This window comes from Carettochelys insculpta, chromosome 28, assembly GCF_033958435.1.
Source record: "Carettochelys insculpta isolate YL-2023 chromosome 28, ASM3395843v1, whole genome shotgun sequence".
NCBI lineage: Eukaryota > Metazoa > Chordata > Testudines > Carettochelyidae > Carettochelys > Carettochelys insculpta.
The window spans coordinates 5,982,262-5,998,248 of NC_134164.1; the positions used below are offsets into that span (position 1 = coordinate 5,982,262).

The 15,987-nt window shown below is 47.6% G+C and overlaps 1 protein-coding gene across 6 annotated transcripts in view; it reads left to right on the top strand.

Annotated features, from left to right (window-relative positions):
* The window catches only part of ATP6V0A1 (ATPase H+ transporting V0 subunit a1), a 53,380-nt gene that overhangs the window by 8,668 nt on the left and 28,725 nt on the right, over positions 1-15,987 (top strand). For 4 of the 6 annotated variants that reach the window (XM_074978995.1, XM_074978990.1, XM_074978996.1 and 1 more), the window contains exons 6-15: positions 2,091-2,194; positions 3,120-3,246; positions 4,744-4,826; positions 5,659-5,752; positions 8,276-8,488; positions 10,220-10,370; positions 12,596-12,735; positions 13,565-13,722; positions 14,675-14,765; positions 15,840-15,958. In XM_074978995.1, coding sequence (XP_074835096.1) covers positions 2,091-2,194; positions 3,120-3,246; positions 4,744-4,826; positions 5,659-5,752; positions 8,276-8,488; positions 10,220-10,370; positions 12,596-12,735; positions 13,565-13,722; positions 14,675-14,765; positions 15,840-15,958 — 1,280 coding nt within the window. The remainder of the gene's footprint in view (positions 1-2,090; positions 2,195-3,119; positions 3,247-4,743; positions 4,827-5,658; positions 5,753-8,275; positions 8,489-10,219; positions 10,371-12,595; positions 12,736-13,564; positions 13,723-14,674; positions 14,766-15,839; positions 15,959-15,987) is intronic. The other 2 variants (XM_074978992.1, XM_074978993.1) reach the window with 2 other exon arrangements.

Here is a 15,987-nt window from a genome sequence, read left to right on the forward strand (position 1 = left end):
GTTTCCCTGGCGGGCAAGGCTGACAAGATCACGTGTAGGGTCACTTTCTGTCCAGTATCTGGCGTCCCAACTTATTTTTTTTTTTTTAAAGGGGACAAATTTTCCCGTATTAGGGTCCTACCCCAGCCAGCCGGAGAGTACACAGCTCATTTCTTCAGGCCTCAGGGATGTGGTGGGGGTGGGGGTGGCTGCAATGTCCCTGCCGCTTTCCTGGGGCTCCTAGGGAGGGCCAGCGGCTGCCACCTTTCCGGGTCCCTGGGGCTTGGTGGAGCTGGGAGGACCCATATCTCCATGTCCTGTATTTGGTGCGAAGTGATCGCTTTGAGTGTTCATTTAGGCCTGATGTGGAGGTTTTGTCTCTTATCACTGTTCTGTCTGAGTGCATTTGAGACCATAGCAGTTGTGTGGGTTCACCCATGTAGTTGTTTTTTTGGGCACTAGATGAGGTTCGCTGCATGATGTGACAGGCATGTCTAGGACCCATGAATCTTGAAAGGCGCGTTCTTGGGGTATTGATCGCTGTAGCAGCACAGATACATTTGTGAGTTTTGTAGCTGTTAACTCTGGTGCCTCTTCAGGCCGGTGTGCCTTTGTTTCTGGGTTGCTTGCTTCTGATGCCCATGGTGAAGCTGAGGGGTTATTTGAAGGCCACAAGAGGGAGTTCAGGAAACGTTTTGGCCACGTTTACCCAGCAGATGAGCCCCTTCAGGGTTTGATTTCATGTGCCTGATGGAGACGTGTGAAATCGACCCATTGGGGGTCAGCAGTCGACCCCTGTACTCCTCACTACTGCAAGGAGTAATGGAAGGTTGACAGGAGAGTTTCTCCTGTCAGCCTTCCTTAGTGAGGAGGGCCAGGTGTGTCAATTGCTGACAAGTTGATTCTAGCTATACAGTTACTGTAGCTATAATTGCATATCTGTAATCAACTTAACTTCGTAGTGTAGACCATGCTGCCTTTTCAGATGTGCCCTTCCCCTAGTGTGGGCTATAGTTGGTTGATACCCTGCCTGGGTTCCATTATGGAAGGCGACTCAGGGTGTGTCCTAGGTTTGAAGTGGGTTCTCCTGTATTCAGGGGGCCACCTTTCCTTGATAGCCAGCAAGTCAGGGTTTACTTTGAATTGAGAGGAGTGACAGAGTTGGTCACGTTAGATCAGTGTACATCACTGCCATAGAAGTTTTATGTAGTTGTTGAATATCATATGGATTGTGGGGGGAATTCTATCTCAAATGCACGGTCAAGTTACAGCCAGGAGAGCCAGCTTCATGGCGAGGAAGTGCATCTAGCAGCCAGGACCACATGTTCTAGTGTAATGGCTTTGCTCCAGCTTTAATGTATGAACTTAGCAACAGTGAAAGGTAAGGGGACTAGGCTAAAGTCACCCCTCTGTAGAATGAGTTTTCGATGGATCAGTGGGACAGTGTGAGATGTAAAGATCAGCAAAGCATGCAGTTCTCGGGAGCAGCAGCAGACATGTTTTAGTCAGCTGGGTCTACTACAGAAATCTTGCCCAAGCAGCATTCTTCTCAACCTGGCCAAAGTGGACTGAATGTGAGAGTGGAAAAAATCCTTTCCACTGTTCCGCTTACAAAGGTTTGAAATGCTCATGGCCATTGGTAAATACATGGACAACGCACAGAAATGCAGCAGTTGTACAGTACATAAATATTTAATCTACTCGTGTCTTCATCCATTTTCCCTAAGTTCAGAAAGTACTGAAGGTAGCTTGAGGGGTCATGTTACACCATGATCAAAAAGTTAAGAACATTCCTTGGGAACAAAACTTTGGGTACAATCTAACTTCCACCCATCTTCAGCATTCTTTATTGCACCGGCTTCTTGGTTTTCTTTTGCAATCTCCAGAAGCTTTGCTCAGCCGTTCTGCTAACCTCTTGTTTTTCTCCTCCTTGTGTGAGCCTTGGTCTTTGTTTCATCTTCTCTTTTGTGCATAAGTGTGTTCCTGTGGGCCTTTTCTTTTGTTTTTTGTTTCCCACCTCCTCACCCCCCTTTTCAGACTGTCTCCTGGTTCCTCGTTCCCTGCATGCCACTAACTGGTTTCATTAGATACTAATTGATTTGTGAATTCAGGCTGAATTGCATCATCAGCAGATGGCGGATCCAGACCTGCTGGAGGAATCCTCTTCCCTTCTGGAACCGAGTGAGCTGGGAAGAGGCGCCCCTCTGCGACTTGGGTAACTGCAACTTTTATACCTTCTGTTTTGTGTTCTTTCTTTCCTGTGCAGAACTAAGAAGGCTTCAAACACCGCTCTGACTGCTTACTGGGCCCATGAGTTGATCCATGTCAATACACAACTGGCTCATAGGGCTCTCCATCCTTCTCTGTCCTGCATCCGCTAACTTTGCAGTCTCTGCTAGCCCAAAGCAAATGTAGCTGAAGGAGGGAGTTAATCTCTGATGTCCTGCACACAGGCACAGAGAGCTAGAGCTGATCTGTTCCTTAAGGATTTGAGGCCTGATTTGCAAGTACACAGAAAATTCATAGTTCTGTTAGCCGATAGGTGTGTAGCATCTCTGAAAATAAGGCCACTTATTTTGATACCCCTTTTCATTAGCTTATTCCAGGTTGGCTTTGGGGGACACATGTAGAAATCACAGGCACTTTTGTCCTATCACTTAACCTGGCCCTAGGAGTTTGCACCATTGGTCGTCTTTTACACAAGAGCCTATAGTCTTCGAAAGCTGCATACGCTGCTGCTACCCTTCATGCTGTGTATGGTCTTTGGCATGGATGTCACAGAAGCGGCACTCAACTGACAGCAACAGGCATGGAAGTAGTGACTGAAGGGGAAACAAATACATTCAGACTGTAAAGTGCTTTGTATTTAAGTACTTAATTTGCAGGTGGTCAGGCTCTCTCTCAAAGGGGACGGAGGCAGAGCCTCTGACATGTTCTAGCTTTTCTCTGTGTGTCTGTCTGACCCACTTTGTTTAAAGATACAACCAAAATCAAGGCAGCTGGATTCTGTAGCTTCACGCCTGGATTTATGAGCTAACCTCCAGGTGCTCTCTTGCAGTGCTAGGTTCCGTCTGTGCCCGTGCCCTACAGATACCGCTGGGGCAGCTTTTTAGTCTACAGGGTTTTTCTGCCTCTTGTAGCTTTGTGGCCGGCGTGATCAACCGTGAGCGAATCCCTACCTTTGAGCGCATGCTGTGGCGAGTGTGTCGAGGGAACGTCTTCCTGCGTCAGGCTGAAATCGAAAACCCCCTGGAGGATCCTGTGACGGTAAAATGAATCGCTTCTCGTGGAGGCGAAATATTACAAGAGCCCAAATGAGTAATACACATGCATGCAGTCTTGGGTCCTGGTCCTGCATGGAGCTCAGTGGAGGTGGCCCTGTTTATCCCATCAGCCTGCATGTGTTCATTATGGTATCAGGCCCTAAAGTGACACAGGCATTTGGACTTGAGATGTGATTACTTGCTGATAGTCTGAGCTTAGAGGGGTTTTCCTTTTTAGCTGCATTAATATTTACAGTTGTCATTGCATGTTCTTGAGGCATGCATGTTTGTACTGTGGTCCTCCCTCCCCGCTCCCAGGTTCATCATCCACTCCTGTCTCAGGGCTAGAGTGACAGTATCGCGCTCTTCACTTCTAACCTCTTAGAGGTAGGGCATCCTTTTGTAAAGCCTCGTGCTATCTACTGTACGGGGTAAGTAGTATTCCCATCTGAAGTGGAGGCTAAGCATCTCTTGCAAACTGATCACCACTACCACTCAAACACGGCAAGTCTCTATATGGAATCTTTTACTCTTCTGCATTATTTTGTAAATTGCTTGTCCTCTTTTAAAGATGGTCACACAATGTGCGCTTCAGGGTCTTAATCCTGTTTGGGCTTCCTTACAGTGTAAATGATTAACTTTGAGTAGGAGGGATACTCATTTTGCTTGTAGTATTCAAACATTAGAAACTGCAACTTCAGAGGTGCTTCAGTTAAGAACTAGCAAGAGGGCTGCAGTGAAACAGACTTGAATTGTCATTTGGTTCTTACTTCCTCTCTTCCCCATGAACTTGGTTGCTGTGTTGCTCTGATTGCTGGTAACTGAACTGAATACCAGCTGCCTGCCAGAGAGACTATATTCTTCATTTAAGGAAGTGTTGGACAATGAAGTTACACCTAGTGTAATTATTCTCAGAAATGTTAAGCTAAATTTCCTATGTAAGGTAGAACAACATCTTATTAACAAATGCAGGAAAGGGGAGGGAGATATCTAAATCCAAACAGCTGCACAAAGAATGTGCTCTTGAGTTCCCTGGGGAATTCCAGGTTTTCAGGCTCTGGGCATTCCTTTGATTAAATATACCACATACATCATCCTTATTTCCATTCATTCTTTCACTTGCTGATTTGTGCCAGAGAGGGGCTGGCTGGAAGAGAGAGTGATACACTTCTAACTGCAGCTAAATGTTAAGCAATAACAGTTTGATTTCCCTATGATTTTTTCAGGCTATTCGTGCATAGGCTTTATAAACCTGCTAAGCAAGCAGCTTTTAGAGCACTTAGCTCAGGTACACAGAGCCGACTAGGCTAAGACAAGGCAGTGAAAAAGTTCCTTTCACCTCATTTTCTGTGACAACGTTAGTGTATATTCTTGACTTGATGTGCAGCTATAACTTCCTGTACATGCACGAATTAAAAAGAGGGTGTGTTCTAATGTGCTAGGATAGCTAGTTCCTGTATAGTAAGTGGCTTTACATTGCATCTGTTTTTCTTGGTCCTAGGGAGACTACGTGCACAAGTCCGTGTTCATTATTTTTTTCCAGGGTGATCAGCTAAAAAACAGAGTCAAGAAAATCTGCGAAGGGTGAGAAGTCCAACTTCGAATCACTGGTGGCTTGATTTTTTTTTTTTTTTAAGCTGTGCTCAGCTCTTCTGACAATCGGGTCATGCATATATTTGTAATGCATCTCAAAATACAAGTTGTGTCCCAATACGTACTTGAATGGATCCCTAAGTCTGTATTAATCGGAAAAATCCATGCCCTGCTGCAAAGGATAGCGTAATAGAAATCCTTAATTGACCTTGACATAGTAAGCCTAATAAATGTCACATGGTTCGTGTTCCTGATGTTTGTTGGACAACCAAATTAGCTACCCTCCAGTTTCTAATCCTTACAGTGGGTGAATTGCTTTTGCTGTTACAGAAAAAAATCTAAGCGTGATCAAGTTATTGCATACTGCAATTAACTCCCACATGTGCTTCTCATCAGAAACAGCAAATTTTCTGCTTGGGGTGACCCAGGCTTCTGAATGGCAGCTGTGTTGGTGTAACGGCTGTTTAACGCACTCTTGGTTAATAGTTAAAGTGGCTGTTGTGACTTAGATTTGTTGCCGAAGTTCTCAGCATGTTTTTTTCCTCTTGCTCAGAATTCATTTTACATCTGCAAATGAAATATGTTAATGTCACAGGCTGGCCTTGGGTAAAGTAGCCAGTGTGGTCAGATAATGGTCTGGCTTTGAGCAAGCGTGTTTGTGGCCATCCAACTTGGTGAAGGACAGCTTGCTGTTTCCGCCAGCAAAGCCTGTAATCTTCAAACGCTACTTTACTGAGCATCGATTTGGCTTTTCCTCTTAAACCGTTCAGGTGAACTAGTTTCTTGTGGTGGTTTCCACTGAGAATCTTTGCATGTCTTTTAGGTTCCGTGCCTCCCTTTACCCCTGCCCAGAGACACCTCAGGAGAGGAAGGAAATGGCTTCTGGAGTCAATACCAGGATAGATGATCTTCAGATGGTAATAACACAGAACATACAGGGTCAAAGCTGCTTTTGCCTACATAAGAATGGCCCTACTGGGTCAGACCAAAGGTCCATCTAGCCCAGTAGCCAATGTCAGGTGTCCCGAGGAAATGAACAGCGGGACAAGTGATCATCACATGTCACCCATTCCTCGCTTCTAGCAAACAGAGGCTAGTGATGCCATCCTGGTGGGAAGCTGAGCGGTTGACATGAACTTAAGGGTGGACCCCATTTGGCTGAGACTGATCGGCCAAGCTAGATATAGCTATTGCTTGTGCTAACGATTTCCAGCTAAACGAGGTAGACAATCTGCTGTGAGACTGAACAATTTTGGCATTGCAAGGTCAGAGAATAATTTTCTCAAGTCCATTCCATTCACCTGGATAGTTTAGGGAGGCTTAATTTTTCCAGGAGGCTGTTTGTAAATCTGTAGATACTGCCCTCCATATTGCAGTTCATACTAGCAAGCGAGGAGTTAATCTGGACCTGTGTTAAGAGAAGAGTGTCTTCAAAGTTGGAAGCATGATAGCATGAAGGGGAAAATGATCAAATCTGTGCTCACTGATTAAAATGCCTGCGTTAGCTCATGCTGCTAGAGGCTTTTTGCTGGTCTCTGTGCTTTCACACTGTGGGGCCCTGCTGGTCAGCTGTATTAAAACCTGATCTGTTGTGCCACAGCTCTGGGTGAAAGCAATAAACTGTTGCCAGCTCTGTCACAGCTAAATCCCGAGGAAGGGAAGCAAGATGCGTTGCAGGAAGACTCTCAGATTGGACTGAGAGATTTATGGAAATTAAATGTTGGGTGAGGAATCGGAGGCAAATGCTGCAATGAAGGGCTCTGAATGCTGGGTGCTGCTGGTTTAATATCCATCCCAACGCTCCAGCATAAAGCTGCTGAGAGCAGTTGCTTAGCAATCATAAAATTGCCAGTGGGCAAGGCAGAGCTTTGTCTCATACGGCCATTTCCACTGGGACTTGAGAGGCTTCTGTCTTGGAAGGTGCCTTGGCTGGGTCTGGCAGCACGTTGCAGTCAAACGCCACCTGGGGAGACTCCTTTTTTTTGCCTCTCCTTGGCCAGTTTTGAGAACCAAATGTGAAGGAACTCTGTCCCTTTTAATCCTAGGCTCCCCATGTCCTCTGTCAGCCAAGGTGGGGCTTTTGCAGTCTGCAGCATGCAGTCACTTCTCTGCAGCTTCCAAAGCAAATGCCACTTAAAACTGGGTGGAGAAGAAAAGCCTCACGTGGGAATCTGAACAATTCCCTTTTTCTCTTTGACTTATCTGCTGGGGTTGAGGTGCAGCGGGGAGGAAAGTCTCCCAGAGCTGGTTCGTGTGTTACTTTCCAAGAACAGCTTTTGGCTAGAGTATAGAGCAGGGGTGAGTAACCTGTGGCCCGTGAGCCAGATCCGCTCAGCTGCTTCATTTCATTTAGCCTGTGGCAAGTCTCCATGCTGCAGGCTGGAACCGTGAGCTCCGGCACCCCCTCCCTCCCACACATGGAGCTGCACCCACAAATGCTGGCATGTCTCTGCACCCCCTTGGCGGAGGGGCAGTCCGAGAAGGGCCATGTGCTGCCCCCAGGACCACCTCTGCAGCTCCCATTGCCCGGGAAGCGCATCAGTGGGATTTGTGTGGGTGGTGCCTACGGCCATGAGCACTGCACATTGCTGCCTGACCCCTCCCCCGCCCCAGGGGCCAGAATCCCAGTTACTTTTGGAAGCAGCACAGAGTCAGGGCAGACAGTGTGTTCCCTGTAAGCTGAAGTGCTTTGGGGGCAACCCAGGAGAGATGCAGGTGCTGCTCAGCTGATTAGCAGAGTGCCCCCAGCCGCCAGCCTGTGTTTCTGTGCAGCCTCATGTGCCTTGGTCACATAACAAAATGTATTCCATCATGGGTAGAAAAAAAACTAGAGGGAAACCTGATGGGCAGGCGAAAAGCCAGCCTTTGCCACTGTGTCACTGGCTGGCAACTGCCTGAGGGAAGGCCCATCTGGCAGAACTTCCTGCTGCCTGTGTGGGGACCCTCTTCGGCACCCTAACTCCTTCCCAGAGCCTGCATCCCAAACCTCCTTTCTGCTGTGGAGTCCATACCCTCTACCCAAGCACCCTAGCTAGAGCCTGTCATCAGGCTCCACCCCCCGTCAGAGCACGTACCTCATTCCCACCTCCCCACCCTGGAGGCCCTCCCATGCCCAAACACTTTACATGGGCCCCCACCCTGAAGCCTAGGGGAATCCTCAAATCTCCAAGTCCCCTGTCCTCTGCTGCAGGACTGCCATTTTTCTGTGGATTGGTGGCCCTGATAGAAAAATGGGTTCCCCACCCTGATGCAGAGTGAGGAAACTAAAGGGTAAGTTCCACCCATGCAGCAATGGGGGAATGTTGGCCTCTTTGCCCTCCTCTAAACCAGACCTGTCCACGTGCCCCTGGTAGTGGCTGCTTCTCTGCTGAGCCCTCCCTTGTACTACCGATTGCAGCCCAACACCTCACTGCTGTCTTTGTCCCACTTTCCCACGCAAGGTGCTGAACCAAACGGAGGATCATCGCCAGCGGGTCCTGCAGGCAGCTGCTAAAAACATCCGTGTCTGGTTCATCAAAGTGCGGAAGATGAAGGCAATCTACCACACCCTGAACCTGTGCAACATCGACGTGACCCAGAAGTGCTTGATTGCTGAAGTCTGGTGCCCTGTGGCTGATCTCGATTCCATCCAGTTTGCTCTCCGGAGGGGCACCGTGAGTATCTCCTCGCCGTGGGACTTCAGCAGTTGCCGATAACCTTTGCCCCGTGTGCAAGTCTCAGTGGGCCAGCCTCCTTCAGCCAGGTGGTCCCTAACTAATCGCTGCACCCGAGGAGCCAGATTGGCTGTTTATACACAGCCGAAAGAGATGCCTTTCAAATATGGTGGTTTTCGTAGCGGGTACTTTTATTTAACCTGTGACAGCTGTGGTTGTCAGAAATAACTGGCTGTTGGAGACCTGGACTGAACAGACATGGTTGCTTGGCTGGGCACAGGCACATGCTTCATGTGTCTTTTAATTTTACATGTCTGCTGATCTGCATGTAGCTTGGGGTGCCTCCACTCATTTGACTGAGGTGTTCTGCAAGCTGGCAAGCCCAGCTGGTGAGCAGCTGCCCTCCAGAAATGCTTGGAGGGATCATGGCAGCTAGGAGCTGGGCACAACAGACACCTCACTCCTCAGATGTGCACAGTCCACCAGTGAAACACAGTTTCTCTGATCAGCATTTTTATGAACCCCAACGTCCCCATCAGTTGTTGATCTGCAGGCGTCTTCTGCTTTTGGGCTCTGAGTGCCTTGAGGATCAGGCCCTCGTTCTGAATCCTTTCTCTCTATTCACACTTTTTTTCTTTGCAAGAAAAGTTGCATTTGATCTGAAATCCTTCAACCATACAAGCAAACAAGAGCTTTACGTTCCTGGATTGTCTCACTTGATGAGACTAGTGTACTTGCCCTGATTAATGATAAACTGGAAAACGCCCTATGTGCAAAACCACTTTCCAGGAAAGACATGTGCTTTTTCCATGGTTCCCTAGCCAGATGCAGTTCTGAAATGAAGCGTTTGTGATTCTTAGTAGCTGGGCTTGCCAACTTGCAGAGCTCTAGGTGGGGGCCTTAATAATGGCATGTCCGTCTGATCTGCTCCATAGGTGTAAGTAGAGCCTTGCAGATTTGTGGATATCCATTTTATATCTGCAGATGCGGCTATCCGGATCACTTTTGTGGATGCAGCCACCTGCAGATACCAATTTTGTATCTGTGCAGGCCTCCATCTACAGGTGCAGTGTCTGAGTGGTGAAAACTGGGATGAGTGTGCTGCACTCCCAGCTGATGAGATGTAACTAGTGCATTTCAGGCATGGTAACACACTCACCCTCCTACAGACCTCTCTGGGGGTGCTCCATTCTTATCGCATTTGTGTCTCTGCAGTTCAGTAACTTTTGACTGTCCAACCAGTCAATTCCAAAATCACAGGGAACGTTCTGTCTGCTGATGCCTAGAACTTCATTGGTTCTGGGGAAGGTTGCACCCTTCTGGTTTTCCAGGGGGTGTGTGCAGAGCCCCTGGCATTTGGCTTGCAGAGGCAGCAGCTGCAGACGCCTCTGTCATGAACAAGTTGCTGGGAGTCGGTAGGGTCTTGCGTATGTCCCCATCTCAGCATTCGTCCCAATGTGGTTCTCAAATGTTAACACCCATGACTTTTGTCCCAGACAGAGGACATTGGAAGGAGGGAGAATTTTTTAGAAGAGGGTCACACACACACAGTGAGGGAGAACTTCTTTTTAGGGCTGCAGTGTGTTCCTGCCTTGTGTAAGTGGCCCTTGAACGTGCCAGTTTCCTGCAGCTTTCCTGATGCCAGTGAGAAGCAAACCTGCCCTTCTGTACTTTGCTCATCTAGGCAATGAAGAGTCTCTAACTCCAGCTGGTCTGTTTGTCCTAAAACAGGAGCATAGCGGATCCACCGTCCCATCCATTCTGAACAGGATGCAAACCAATCAGACCCCGCCAACCTACAACAAAACCAACAAGTTCACCTCCGGCTTTCAGAATATAGTAGATGCTTATGGTATTGGAACTTACCGGGAGATAAACCCAGGTAACTACACAACCTGCCTCTTTGTCCCTCTGATCTGGAGGCTGGGTGGCCTGCTCTCTCCTGACAGAGATTTACGCAGCACTGACCCAGCAGTCTGAGCAAGAATTCCTTGCTCTTCCCATGAATTGTAAAACTAGCGTCCTTGCTGGCTGTTTTTTGAGGCTGTATAAGCCATTCTGTAGGTTAATTCCATGGCCTGTGGCTTGCAAAAGGCTGAAGAGGAAAGCAGGACCAGCATTTCATTGCTCAAGAAATTGTCTGACCTTTTGATTTATTAGCATAAGTCCTGCATTACATTTTGTTCATGTTTTACTATAGAGTGGGAGAGCTTGGTTGACCAAGAATGTTACACCCAATCACTAGTTTGAATTTACAGAAGAAGCTTGACTGTCTGGCATCCCTGGGGAAACAGGTTGTTGGGTAATCAAATTTTCCAGTTAGCCAAGCGGGGACACCCTGGCAGGGGCCTGGCCCCACTCCCAGGGGCTGCACCCATGCAGCAGCTGATCCTATCCAGGAGGGGTGGCCCCCACCTCGTGCGGAGGAGGGAGCCAGCACAGCCAGCCTTGTCTGACTGAGGTGACAGTGTTCCAAAAATACCCCATTATGCTTAAAGTTCTGTTAATGATAACCTCTTGCCAGCAGAGTGCTGTTTCTCTGGCATTCAACCAAAGGAAGTTGGTTTCAAAACAAGCAGGGCTTCCTTTCAGCTGTACAATGTATTTTGTGGCGCAGCAAACACAGGAGCGCGCTGAGAGATTGGTCTTATCAGAAAACTTTTGTATGCTGTGGGTTTCACTGCTCTCTTTTGAGCTGTGATTTCAAGCTACGTTGTCTTGATAGTCAACTTCATAGAAGCAGCCCATTCTACAAGAGTACTACTGGGCCGTACAATGCTAAACCAAGGCAGGTGTGGATTTAGTGGATCAGAGTACAACAGCAGGTGGAAATAGGACTGGAAGGGACCTCAAGATTGTCTAGTCTAGTATCCTGCTCTCCAAGCAGAGCTACGCTTTCTCTAGGCCTTCTCTGACACCAGTGTTCCCTATAAGCTGTGCGTTTGTGTGGCTACTCAGGAGAGATTCAGCCGTTGCCCAGCTGATTAGCAGAGCGTCCGCAGATAGATTTTTGTTTCTACTGGGGGTGCACATTCACACATTCCTCAAGGCACACAATTTATTCTGCACACAGTTGGAAAAAATTGGTGGGAATATGGCACAACCTATGTGCCATGCAGAGCGCAAGGGTTTAAGTCAAGTCCAAGTCTCTAGTGGGGCAGCCACCAGTGTCTGTCTAGCCTGCTGTTACCATGACACTTGCATCTGACCACCAGAGACATGGTGGAGTATTAGCAGGCTCTTGGGCTTTTGGACTGGTGGCTGGTGCTAGTGGGAGCATTTAAAAATTATCAGATTTTAATCGTTTTAAATTTGCCTTCTTGATAGTTAGAGGTACTCCCCAAAAAAAGCAGTTTTGTCATCATGAACTTCAAGTTGTGAATGAATTCCTCCTGTCCCCCTGTAAGTAGGAATGTAGAGGTGTATGTGTGCACACGCAGTAGAAAGTTTAGTACCCTATAGCTTCTGTGTCCTGGAGCAACTGCTGCTGCAGGTTTGTATGAAGGTGGCAATTTTGATCTGTTTCCATAGTCTCCTAGAAGTAGCACAGGTAAGGGTTTGTTTGGGCTTTTTCTAGCTATTAATGTGCCAGGCTTAAAGAATCAAAAGGCTGCCAAATGACATTGACAGTAGAAAAGTTTCTTACCATTGAGAGAGAGGCAGAGATGGAGGAAGCGATTTGAGGTCCTACAGAGTCATCTCTCTCTTGCACAGCCCAGGCTGTTCCAGATTGGTTTTCCAGTGCCTGCCTTTAGTCTTATTTCTCAGTGTCTTGACTATGGCTTATCCACGAACTTGAGGTGCAAAATAATGGCTGCGTTGGAAGAGAGGAAGAAATCAGCAAGGACACGGATCTGAGGCTTCAGGAGGATGGGAGATGAAACGGCAATTGCCAGCATCAGAGAGGATATAAATATCTTTTCAATTTAACCTTGTCAGAAGCTTATTTCCATGCGTGAACAGAGCTGCTTTGATAAGTCCCATGATGGTGATGTAGCTTCTTCCAGGATCTCCAGGTTGATGGGAATGGATGTCTGAATTGTGCTAATAGTCTAAATGGAAATAGCTGAACAGAAATGTCTGGTCTGTTTTTCTCCTCTTTTCCAGCTCCATACACAATTATCACATTCCCATTCCTGTTTGCGGTGATGTTTGGCGACTTAGGCCATGGAATCCTGATGACGTTAATTGCTGTGTGGATGGTGGTTAGGGAAAGTCGTATTCTGTCTCAGAAGAATGACAATGAGGTAAAGAGCTAGGCCAAGCTGAGTGTTTTTTTTTTTTGTTTGTTTGTTTTTTTTTTTTATATTAAAGCAAATAGACTTAAATTTGATTTTTTTCCCCTCCCCCCCCACCATAAACTGCCAACAGTGCAAGTATTTCTTTTCATGTAAGGTTTGTCGAGAACACAAACAAACAGCAAACGAAAGTCCATAGACCACAAGATGAGTAATGCCCTTTCTCAGAATGATGGGGACTCCTTTTGGTTTGACTTGAACTATCTGTAACAATGATTCAGACAGCATGTGGTTTGATGGTTACTGGGTGTGGTTTTCATCACCAGGGGGGTGCTGCTTCCAGGTGATAAGTGGTTAAACCAGAAACTGAGCTACATTGGGCTGTTGGCCCACCTTCCTCACCCTTCCCCCAAAGTGATTACATGGGTCGTGCTTGCTTAGGGCTTGGATTGATGAACAGAGTGAGGTCAGGACTGAAACATGTTAGCAGAGCATGAAGAAAGCTTGCCCAGCACCTGCACATGCTCTTAAGTGTCTCTGGAATATTACTCCTGAATACCTAGTCATGCTGAAATTTCATCAGGTGTCGTGTGCCGTACATCCCTGGGCGGGGGCGCAGAGCTGTCAGACTTGACTTAGGCTCGCCAGCTGACCTCTGTGCTGCTCCTTGCAGCTGTAACCCCTGCATCCATCATTCATGCCATGGAGCACCAAAAGCTCAGTGGCTTTAACCCAGGACTGGCAGCCGTTGCCCTGGAATTGGGTGACTTCATCCTCTGTGAATGTAAGTTCTCACTGACTTCATTTATTTATTTATTTATTTATTTATTTTAAACAGATGTTCAGTACCATTTTTAGCGGTCGGTACATCATTCTGCTGATGGGAGTGTTCTCCATTTACACCGGCCTTATCTACAATGACTGCTTCTCCAAAGCACTGAATATGTTTGGCTCATCGTGGAGCGTCCGGCCCATGTTCTTAAAAGCCAACTGGACGTAAGTTGTTTGGTGTTTGAAAAGCCAAACTTGAGGTGGAGGGCGAGTCCATTTTTTTTTTTTTTTCCACCGTTCGTACTTGCATAGGAACGTGTGCGTGGCAGGCCCCGCAGCGCACTCGCTTCTTCAGGAAATGTGTCCTGGGGATTAAACCACATGTAATGTAAAGAAATATAAAGATATTGAAGTGAAAATGGCCCCCCAGATAAAACTGGGTGTCAGTTGGTGGTTCTTGGTCTAACTGCCCCACCAGAGACTTGGACTTGACTTCAACCCTTGCACTCTTCGTGGCACATAGGTTGTGTACAAGTCTCCTCCACTACGCTTTGTCTCCAGACAAAAGGTCTAGCTGACTCCAGGAGTGCCCCAGTTGCTGTCCTTAGAGGCGCTATTAAAATGCACGGAAATAGGTGAATTGGCTGTAGTTTTCCACCCTCCCTCCCATGTGTGAATTTTTCTGGTGATCCCCTTACCCTGCAATTGTCTGTTTAGCCATAGCTTGCGAAAGAAACTGGGCAGTCAGGTTCTGCCCAAGTCCCTCGAACTCAGGCCAGGTCTACACTAGACCTTAAAAGTCAATCGTACAGATGCAATTGCAGCTGTGGCAATTGTGTAGCTGGAATCTAAGTATCTACGATTGACTTATCTGGCCATCCTCAATAAGGCAGGTAGATGGGAGACACTGTCCTGTCAACCTCCCATCCTCCTCGTCAGAACGAGGAGTGTGGGGTCAACTGTCGATAGTTCTATTTCTCACGTCCCCCCTACGCATGCAAAATCAAACCTTGGAAGATCAGCCCTGGCTGGGACGATCTCCTGAGTAGTGTAGCTGTACCTGAGATGTGCTTCCCCTTTGCAGATCAAAAGAAGCTGAGGGTCTGTGTTCTCTTACATTTTTTGAGGGCGGCTTTTAGATTTCCTGAAGCTTGATACCTCCTTTGTACCCTGACAGAGAGGAGCTGCTTCGGAACACCCCTGTCCTGCAGCTGGATCCTGCTGTGGCCGGGGTCTTTGGCGGCCCATATCCATTTGGCATCGACCCAGTAAGAGCTCTTCTTTCCCATCCGTGTAGCCTTAGGTGCCTTTCCGGCTTACATAGCTGTAACTTTCTGGCACTCTGCTAAAGGTGCACGTGTTCTCTTAGCAAACTTGGTGCAGGAACTGTTGAGGAAAACACTGAGGTGGGTAGCAAAGTGAGTTCTCTTAGTGAGATCTGAGGGGTCACCTATGAGTACTATGACTTCTGGGTGTTGAATTGGCGACCATCAGGAGTTGTGAAGATCTTTTTGTTGACCCCCTTCTCCGTAGGTGGTCAGGGCTGCAGGATCCCCAGCAGGGCAGATAACCACCGAAGGCCCCAGGCAAGGGGTTTGGCAACTCGGGGCCCGAGAAGGGGCAGAGCCTAATGCAATTTAGCTCTAACACTGCTCAGATGGGAGTGGAGGAGGCCCGAACTACCCTTTGCAGCCATGCAGAGCAGCAGCAGCAGCGGTTGGAGCTCTGGGCCTGGGGCAACTGCCCCCTTTGCCCCCATTGATGTTGCTGGGCCAGGGCTTCCCCCAACAGGGGAGTTAGGTTTGGCCTTAGGGTTGAGCCTCTGTCATGCATTTCCTGGTAAAAGCCACCCAGGTGCCTTAGAAGTGTTCAGTTCTGACGTCTCTTCATAAGCTGCCTGGATTCAGAAAACTGCCCCTAAGAACTGGTTGGATTTGAACAGATCCTGTGTCTGGTGTTATAGGAGCGTGCTGCTGGTAGGGGCCAGAGGACTGCTTATTCAAAAAGGGAACTGCAAAATTCTTTCTCGGGCAACATCACAAATCTGAATTCTCCAGTTTCCTCCTGCCGCAGCTGGACACCTGGAAAGTCAGGAAGGCTCAGGCCTTGCTCTGATAAGATCAGCTGTGACCAGGGAAACCACAATCCCTGAATTTACATTTGGCTCGTAAATGAAATAACAACTGATGAGCAAATGTTTTATTTAAAAAATGTCTGTGTATAGTGTCGGTTCCTGGTTAGCTATCTTGCGCAGTGCAGTTGAACGTAAGTAAACACTGCTTTGGTTCATCTGTCTTCCGGATGCTTGTTAATTCCAGTGGAATCTATGTTGTTTGTGACAGATTTGGAATATCGCCAGCAACAAGCTGACTTTCCTCAACTCCTTTAAGATGAAGATGTCTGTGATTCTTGGCATCATCCACATGCTCTTTGGTGTCACACTGAGCCTTCTCAACCACATGTGAGTGCCCTTTGTTCTGTTTTCTCCAG